Here is a 9,577-nt window from a genome sequence, read left to right as displayed (position 1 = left end):
AATGAACATGTCACCTAATCCTTCCTAATTTAGTAGCCTGCATGAAATAACATGCAAATAGAAATAAAATGTCATAAGGCACAACTCTAGCTTGAGACAGGAATTTGTTTTCAGAGTGATTGCTCTTTTTCAGCTGATGCTCAATCTTTTGTAAGGCAGTTGCATAACAGCACAAAACTGGACCTCTTCCTTCTGCAGAACACCACTGGGTTCCTCTGCCAAGAAAGGATCACTGAAATTCCTGCCCCAGCGAATACCCACTGGGATAAAAGAACAATTACCAATTGATCAGCCAAGCTGAAAATAAGTATCTGCCTGTATACTTGAAGTTTATCCTACTCAAATCAAATTGCATGGTTCCAGTCTTCAAGAAGCTTAGAAAAAGAACTTATAAATGACACAGATTATTAAAAATATATTTTGATTTAATTTTCATCTGTATTCTGTACGGAATTTTTTTAATTACTCACATATTGGGAGACTCCTTGCAACATGCAAATGGCAATATCCCACCCAGGAATGTATGAAGGGTGGTATAGTTTCTTCCCAGTTAAAATGTACATAATGTTAGCTGCGATTTTTTGCACTGTAACTCTTCCCAAGCCAGGTCTTTTACAAAAGCAGACAGAAATCTAACTATATGGAGGCATCATTATTTATATAAACTCCCAGTCAGTAGTGTGCTCTTAAATGAAAAACCCATTGGGTCTGAGGGCAAGGAAGAGAAACTGGGGGGAGGTGAAACTAAAGATGGGTGACCTTCAGATCCCAGTCCAAGTTGGAAAGGAAGGGGTGTCCAGGACTCAGAGGTGGGCTGTGTTCACAGGAGGGACCAACGACTAGATTGCTGTCAGCGTAGCACTGAAACCCACACTTGCATTTAAAGTACCATCACCGGTAAATAGGATGCCAGAGCCCCTTCTCCAAACTGGTGAATACTTAACTCCAGTATGAATTACTTCTCGAAAATTATGAAATATACCCACAGACTTCTGCTACATAAATAATGAGGGAGGGAGGTACTGATTCCAGAATTATAACAAAATAGGTAAGAATAACCTTGTTTAGTATCACTGCAGGTATCTAATACTTGCCATTAAATACATTTATTACTAATACTGCAGGTATCCAATACTTGCCATTAGAAAACTGTAGAAATTAGTCTATTACTGATATTTTACTTTTCATTCTCGCAAGTTCTAGAAGGGCCACATTCAGAGGGGATTGGTGCCTTTCTTGTTAAGAAAAGATCCAAGAAAACTAAGTGCAAACAATTTTCTTGACCTCATTGGCACTGTAGACTTCTCTTTAGTTACCAGCCGACCAAGAGTCATAAACAAATTTCGCTGCTACTGTATCTTCAACTGCCATCCCTGAAAAAGAATTAAGTCACCTTCAAACTATTATTCAGCTGTACAAAATTTAGCTTTGGAAGGGAACAGGAGGACAGGAAATTATCTAACTGGTCAAACCCAGGAATCATTCCCTATCCCAGATACCTACTGTGTTACATTCAAAGTTTCCAGCCATCATGTAACTGTTAGATGTGCTGTAAGAGGTTAATGTAATAGTGTGAATCTGATTTTCAGTGTTGATATCACAACTTGGCCTTTTTGGACATGCCAGGCAGCTCAGAGCATGGTAATCTACCACGGCTCCCGCGCCTTCCCCAAACATCAAACACCCACCCCACAGTACACTGTCTGTAGGTCAGACAGCCCAGGGGCATAACAGCAGGGCTTTCGGGTTGGAGCTGTATCAAACAACGCTGCAGGCGTGTTGAACAATTGTAAAATGGAAAACCTATTTCTTACTTTTTTGCTTTCCTATCACTTTTCATTACATCAGTCCTGTTAGATAAATAAAAAGGGAAATAAAAAGGGAAAATGCAAATCACATTCTACTTTCCTCTGAAGAGTGCACTGCCACAGTAATTTTGAAGACTATTAGCAGCTTTCCCACACATGGGGGACCTAATAAATAACAAGGCATTGTTTTCTGTCAGACTTGTACACAGGAAGGGTTGTTCTTACCCAGCGATTTAAACACTGTTGTTTTCTCATGCAAGGCTGGTTTTGTACCCTTCACTACCTCTCCCAGCTCAGCAAAAATCTCTGCCTGAAAAACAAATATTTTATTTATTAAAAGATAACAACACCTATACATACGTTAAAGAGAAATAAATTGTTTCTGAGTGACTTCAAAAGAAAACTCCTCCAGTTCTGCTACGCCAGAACGGATTCCTTCCCATGGTGAAGCAGATCAGTATTCAGAAAAATAATACAGAAACTGGACAGAAATCACATAGGAGTGGAATGGTTTTCAGAGAAAAACAGCTGACAGACTGTCCCCAGTCAGAAAGCTACAACTTGTTACTTATCCCACAAAACACATGGGGTTCCACACTCCTTACCATATGTTAAACCTCAAAAGTGGAAGCCATATTTGTCCTGCAAAAATATTAAAAGAGAAAAAGACTCCATTAAACCTAAAAGAGTCCCTGGCATCAAATTTCTACAGATCACCAACTGCCTGCTTGGCTTCTGTCATCCATTTTCCAGAGACCTAATGGGTGTCAATCACACTCAAATATTAGGGGAAGAAAGTTACAAATTTTAATAAATAGATGTGAAAAATGTTTAACAAAACTACCAAATATTGCAGGAAATGTAGGTCTTTCAGAATCAATACTTCCTGTACAAAGGCCATGCTGAAAACATGCTACTGGAATATGGTGCATGTAATGGTTGATACAGAGGTGGCATGGTTTTGGCACTGACTTACAGAAGTTCCGGTCTGAAAGCAGCTCATCTTCCAGCCTGTGCCCCGCAAGTGTTAACAACTACATTTGATGCTCAAAAATGTTTCAGTGCAGCACATCATCAGTACTAACTCATTTCGAATGCAAACCAATTGCCACAAAAATTAAATCCATAATTCAAGAAAGTCTTACCCCCGATAATATAACATCTCCCGATTCTGTAAGAGCAGCCTCTCTGGAATCCACAAACAGAACAGAGTTCTTCATCAGTTCATCATCCAGTTCTCTCCAGTCTGGTCTGCTTGCTCCAACAGCTAGGGCAACAAAACTGATAAACTTGGGAGGAATATTTAAAACAAATTCAAACCACATTTTGTCCAAAAGACATTTATAAAGTAACATTGGACATGATCGTGGAATTCTAATATCCAAACCACCTGATGTTAACACTAGAAACATGTTGATTGATAAAAACAACAAATAAATAGGGTGTGACTGAGCAACTGTGAAAAAGCCTGAATTTTCCTCAACCTGGCCTCAGCTCTAACACTGACACTGTTTCTGTAAGGTGCTAACCCCCTAAATTTCCACTGATGTCAATGAGGGATGACATTGGGTCCAACTCTCCAAATTACAGCCCACTGAAGTGTTCAGCACCCTTGACCTCTAGTCATGCAGATGCTGCTGGTGACAAAAGTCTTACATTCCCCCTAAGCACAGCCAGAATCACTGGAACCAATTGGCCTTTGCACTTCAATCTGCTGAAGCGTTAAACTGCCACAACTCTTCAGGAAGCAGAAGTGGGATTCTTCGCTGGCACTGCTTCCAGCCTTTTGGTACACCAGTCAAACTGCTCCTTCCAAATAATGCCGACAGAGAAGAGAAGGGGTGGTAGCTCTGCTTAGCACTTCATCATTTCCTAGCAATACAAGAAACGTAAAGATATGTGTAGCTGTGTATAGCTACAAAGCAAACAAGCCTTTGCTAGGAGCCTTGAAAACGACACCAATAAATGTGTGTGACATTATTACTCCATCTACTTACCGAGGCACTGTTAAAATAAGTTTTGCTCATTTGGTGACGCAGCTCAGGGACAATAAAGTTACACAGACTACACCTCTTCTGCAGGCAAACACTAACCTGTTTCTGTGACTGCCAAATCAACAGGTTTTAGGTGTTACTTAACTGTTTAAAAAATAAAAAGCAACAAATACAGCTCCTCTAAACCATTCAATATTTGTTTTGCCAGTAGAGTATCCTTGGCAGCAGACTCTGGGTAGCTGAGGCATAAGAAAGTCATCTCCCTTTGTACATTAAAATCGAGGGCATTGATCTGATGTATGAGAGATACAGTCCTCTCATTTGATCCAGGCTGTGTTTGAGAAATATAACATTTGAGAATCCCACAATTACCCTGAGCAGATGAGAACCAAAGCAACGTGCAGCAAAGACCTCCACATACAGACAGGGAGTTCAATGTTACTAATTAGGATTTTTAAACCTATACCCTTCTATTATTTCCTTGTAGCTTCCTAAGCGGTACAAGTTGAGCAGGTTATGGATTTTCACTTCTCTGGAGAAACTGAAAACAAATCAAGGAGCTTATCTTTTCAAATACAGAAGACCACTATCAACTTCTTATGGGCTATAAAAAAAAAAAAAGGAAAAAAGCGCCAACCCAACACCCCAAAACACAAAACCAAACCAAACAAAAAAAGCAGTTATACTATAGTTAAATGTTTTTAGAAAGTGTCCAACTGTTATGGAGTGATAAATTCCATGTTGCCTGAATGCCTCTTCAAACAGCACAAATGCCTCAATGGAGGACAAAAAAGGCAAATAAAGTAGAGGGGTGGCTGTGTATGTGTCGCCTCAGTGGCTGCAGACCTTAATTGATTTTGGTTGCACTTCTGGCTTCCATTCCGTGACATAACACAGACAACAACCTTCAATGACAAAGGACTAAATTGAGTTTGAAAAATTGGTAGGATGCTGCTGGAATGTGGGACCCTCCTTCAAACTGTTCCCTTTGACAAGTCGCTTTTGTCTTATTACCATGCCATTTGGAAAGTGCACAAGGTCATCTGAACCAGGCCCACAATTAATAAAATAAGCAAATGTGGGCACATCCAGAGACTCCAAACAATATTGTGGCAACATCATTACAAGGCATGGGGGGGAAGCGTGCCTCAAACCTCACCGTAATGAGAGGTCAAATTGTGAAGTTCTTAACTCAGTTACTGCATTTTTTTAACTCATGTTTAAAAAAAAAAATTAACGTGATCAGCCCAAAAAAGAGTAACAAATAGAGGAGCTTCTAGAATTGGGTGAAGAAAAGAAGACAACTACGAGGGAAGCAGCAGAATGAGCAGGAATCACCTTTTAAGTAACTCGTACAAACATGTTATTTTCACGGAAAGCAACGTGAACATCAAATGACAACAGTGCTGGAATATGCAGCAGTTCTGGCTCCAGACAACCAAGGGCTGGGGAAATGGCCCTCGCTAAAGGGGGAAAGTCAAAATGAGAAGAACATTCACTCTGAGAAGCAGAGAGTATTGCTTTTCAACAGCTTATGATGCTAAACAGTGTGATAATAAATATAGCCTTTAAACAATGAGAACGAGCATACCATTGATATGGGCACCTGGTTTTACCCAGTCTCCAAATAAAATTGGTGTTGTTGCCATAGTGACTGTGATGATCACATCAGCCCCGGTAACTGCCTCCTGAGCAGAAGAGCAGACCTGCACTGGACCATTCACTGAATTAGCAAACTTCACTGCTTTCTCTTTAGTGCGATTCCATATCCTGACCTTCAAGGAAAATCGACAAACAGATTAGCTTGGAGAACTTCTGGCTGAAACAGAGCACTGTTTCAGTTTTCAGTAGATAATTACATGAATCGTAAATGCAGGATGTGGGGTTTCCCCTTCAGTGTTCTTGTCATACAAGTGACTAAATTTCATGTCTGCGCAGCTACATTTGAATGACTCTTCTGCAATGCCAGAATGACAGCTCCTTGCAGAGCTGTATTTATAAAATACAAGCATTTCCAATAAAATCCTTTAAGGGAAAGTCATGGAAGCTCATCCAAGCATGGCATACACACTAGGATTTTATCAGAGAGATGTTTCCAAACACACACTTTTTTTTTTTTGAGGGCCAACATTTGAGCAAGGAATTCTACAGCTGTTCAGAGTATTCTTGGATTCTGTAATAACAGAACCAAAATTATGAATCCCTTAACTTCACCGGCTGCAGTATGGTTCATTTATATTAAGTGCTCCTGAAACATAATAGAGAAAATGAGATGTATCCTGTTAAGATGTGTCCATTACCTCTTTAAATGTGAACAGCTCCATGAAGATATCATAATGGCTATATGCTTGAACACCAGCTCCCAGAATGCACAGCACCTCTGCAGAGGCTGGCATTAGCAACTAAATATCAAATATAAAATAAAAAAAAGGACAATATGTTAACAGATATGACAAATACCTATCAAAATACTATAAAAAGAAAGCAGTATCCTTAGTCCTTTTAAGCCAAAGGGGGTTATGCAAAAAAATAGTATTGATTCATATTCATACAAACCAATATTCAATTACCACTATATCCTTTTTTTAAATGCAAGTGCTAGTGTCGATAACACCAAAGTGCATCTTGGCCTGATTCTGTTTTGGAATTATCTAACTCTTGAAATTCAGGCTTACCATGGGACAGCATGGGACAATGCAAGTTCTGGAGCCTCAGCACACACATTAGTATAACGTATTTCACCCAGGTGACTAATGGAGCGTAACACCACAGTGTTGATATTCTGCACTGGCTGGAAGCAGGATTCCTAATACCGAAAGCTGTCAGTACTCAAAGCGGTAGCTGTGTGGGTAGACTGGTCCTGGCAGCCCCAAACTAAACCTTCTTTCTCAATTCACTGAAGCCATAAATCATACCACAAGCAGACCTTGGCACCGTAAGAGCCACAATACGTATGCACTGGGTATTGTAAAAACGGGGCTGGTTCTGAGGAACAAACACTAAAATTCAGTTCTACAATTGCTTTTGGTCTTCTGGTTTAGTTCTTGCCTGTGATTCACCAGTACTTGGCAAAGGTAAAGAGAGGCCTGCTGGAGTGCAGCCCGAAGCTATCCTTGTGTCTTGTTTATGAATCTGCTGGTGCCACTCACTTCTGTATAAAAAGCTTTAGAACTGTCTGGGCTCTCAACACTTATTCTGCTGCAAATAAATTGAAAAAAAAATCTCATTTATCCCATTTTTCAGTAGCAAGAACTCTTTTTAATAGTCTTTTCAAGGACTCTGCGACATTGATTTCAAAGGTTCCTTGCATAAAAGCATGGGTTTTTGAAAAGCAAACGCCATAAAGAGGGCAAGATGACAACTATGAGCTAAACTCAAACACTCAAGAAAGTTTCCCAAAACAGCAGATGACAATGAAGGATCTGATCTTGAATCTTGAGCAGCCAAGCTCCTTTGAGGCCAGCAGAGCCCTGACTGTGCAAAAACTGTCAGAACTGCCCAAACACAATCATCTCAGTGTTCTAAGGTCCTATAACCTCATGTCCAAGAATTCACTGTAAATTGTTCTGTCCCTTGGACCAGGGGATGCTCGGGGGACAGGTTCTTCACCCCAATTTGGTCCATGGCCCTATGGCCATGCATAGAGTGCCGCTGGCATGAAGACTGCCACTAACGAAGTGGTGAGATCAGCCTTTGGTTTGATGCAAAGCTGGGTGAAAAACAGAGCTCTGGCACTCTTCTTGTTGCCTCACCCACTGAGCTGACTAAAACCCTGCTGTGCAGCAGATGGTGACTCGCTCTCCTCCCACTCGCAGCAGCACAGCCAAATACAGGTGTAAAAGAGAACTCAAACCCAACAATTTTCAACTGAAATGACGTAAAGCAACACACAGCAAGTTACACCTCACCTGTCCTCAGACACTGAAGTTTGTGGCTGTAGTCAGGGACAGTCATCTGGACATGTTCCAGTGACAGAGAAACTGACAGCCAGACACCTGTGGACAAGTCATCTGTCTATCCTGGGCATCGCCTATCTTAGGAGGACCCACACAGTTCCCTGAAAACGTGCCTTTTTCCTCTTTCTCCAGGTCCAGTGCAACCCACCTGTCCGGGCCCATCACCCAAAGCCATAAAGAAGCATGTTAAGACAAGCACAAAAGAAGATGACAGAGGAAGACAGCTCAGTGAAATTCCAGAAGAGCACGCAGGACGAGCCACAGAAACACGGCTCAGATGCCTTCTGCAATCACACACCGAGTGTTAAAGCCAGACATGACTCACTCAAAATGGAAGACTCCGACGTTAAGATTTCCCTGAAAGTACATACTTTATCACAAATCTGATGTAAAGCTCTGCTGGATGAAAATTCATACACGCTGAAAGCTGCTAGTTATTTTACACATAGCACCACTAGATCTGTCCTAATTTAGGAAAGAGAAGACGTACCTTGGTAGCAATTGCAGAAACAGCAGCTGTTCGTTTTGCTGTAATGACACTGCCATCTAGGACCTTTGGAAAGAAAAAAAGAGTCCAGACTGAAATGAATGCTGAAAGTATGAGTAAATACCAAACATTTTAATCCAATTTGTGAATTACGTGCTATTACAGAGCACAGATAAAAACGTGAAGGTCAGCAACCACAAACCATATAAAACCACCTTTAAACTGGGCAGATTTTCTGTCTATTCCAGTTCTTCCATGTCATCCCCCCAGCACAAACAGAGTGAAAACTGCTCAGAACTGAGCCGTCCATAACTCACAGCTCTTTGTGCACTGTGCTTCCCTGGGAGCGGATCAAGAGTGCGATACTCTGCACTCCAGCAAGACCACAACTACTGCAAGCTGCCAGTGCTTCACGAGTCTGCGCCATCTCGCCCTGTGCAAGGGATGACAGGGAACCAGGGAATTCCTTTAATGCACATCACACACCACGAGGCACTCCTGCCTCAATGTGTATTAGCTACTGCATACAGATGAATTATGGCGCTTAAAGAACCGGCCCGGTTTGGGAATAAAAGTCCAATGTAGTTTTCTTGACCAGTTTTGGCTCTTTAATAATCATTATTACTAAGGTGTAGTGCAAAAGGTCAATATGCTTAAAAAAATTCTTAAATTCCTTAAACAAAGAAAAAAAACCTGAAAACCCTGTGAAACCAATGATAAATGTCTTTCAATTTATACTTAAGATGGTTCAAGATCCATTCTTTATTCAGAAAAGGGCTTTTTTCCCCTTTGAAATGCAAGATAAACGTTCACTGATCAGCCCTCTCTTCCAGTCGCCCTGTGAGCTATCAGATGCCCTTCAACTCACACTGAAGAGCAGACAGTACAGTTTAACATGTATGAAAGATAGAAGGCTTCAGGTTAAATGCTCATGGTACAAACGTTTTCATTGATGCCACAGGCAAACTCAGACAATTTACACCAGCTCCAGCTTCTAAGAATCACAAAGAACTGACACAGCACGAACAGAAAGGAACCGAGCGGCACGCGTGAAACTCACAGCTTTTAAAGAACCATTTCTTGGGTCAAATAAGAGGATAGTTGCTTGGTGAGAAGGGGTAGAGGAATCCTTCTTGTGCTCGTAAAAAGTCACCAGCTTGGTTGTCAGAGCATCATCTGCAGCGCTGTAGGCAGGCATGACCCCGAGGAACCTTGTAAGGGAATTACTTACGTTACGAACCTCCAGCTCGGAAGGCCACAGCCACCCACCCGCTTAACACCAAACCCGCCCGTCGATCAGCAACTCGGTCCCAACGGGCTCCTCTGACGCGC

At 41.4% G+C, this 9,577-nt stretch overlaps 1 protein-coding gene across 1 annotated transcript; it reads right to left on the bottom strand.

Moving 5' to 3' along the window:
- Nucleotides 1-1,308: 1,308 nt before the first annotated feature.
- CRYM (crystallin, mu) lies at nt 1,309-9,449 on the bottom strand. Its single transcript, XM_010151160.1, has 7 exons — nt 9,306-9,449; nt 8,249-8,311; nt 6,103-6,204; nt 5,394-5,577; nt 2,954-3,075; nt 2,034-2,118; nt 1,309-1,373 (listed from the first exon to the last, which is right to left on the bottom strand). The coding sequence occupies exons 1-7, from the start codon at nt 9,441-9,443 to the stop codon at nt 1,309-1,311; spliced, it is 759 nt and encodes a 252-aa protein (XP_010149462.1). The 5' UTR covers nt 9,444-9,449.
- Nucleotides 9,450-9,577: the final 128 nt, after the last annotated feature.

The sequence above is a fragment of the Eurypyga helias genome, unplaced genomic scaffold (genome assembly GCF_000690775.1).
Source record: "Eurypyga helias isolate BGI_N326 unplaced genomic scaffold, ASM69077v1 scaffold34964, whole genome shotgun sequence".
NCBI lineage: Eukaryota > Metazoa > Chordata > Aves > Eurypygiformes > Eurypygidae > Eurypyga > Eurypyga helias.
The sequence above is the reverse complement of the archived record's forward strand: the minus strand, read 5'-3'. Positions and strand labels throughout refer to the sequence as shown.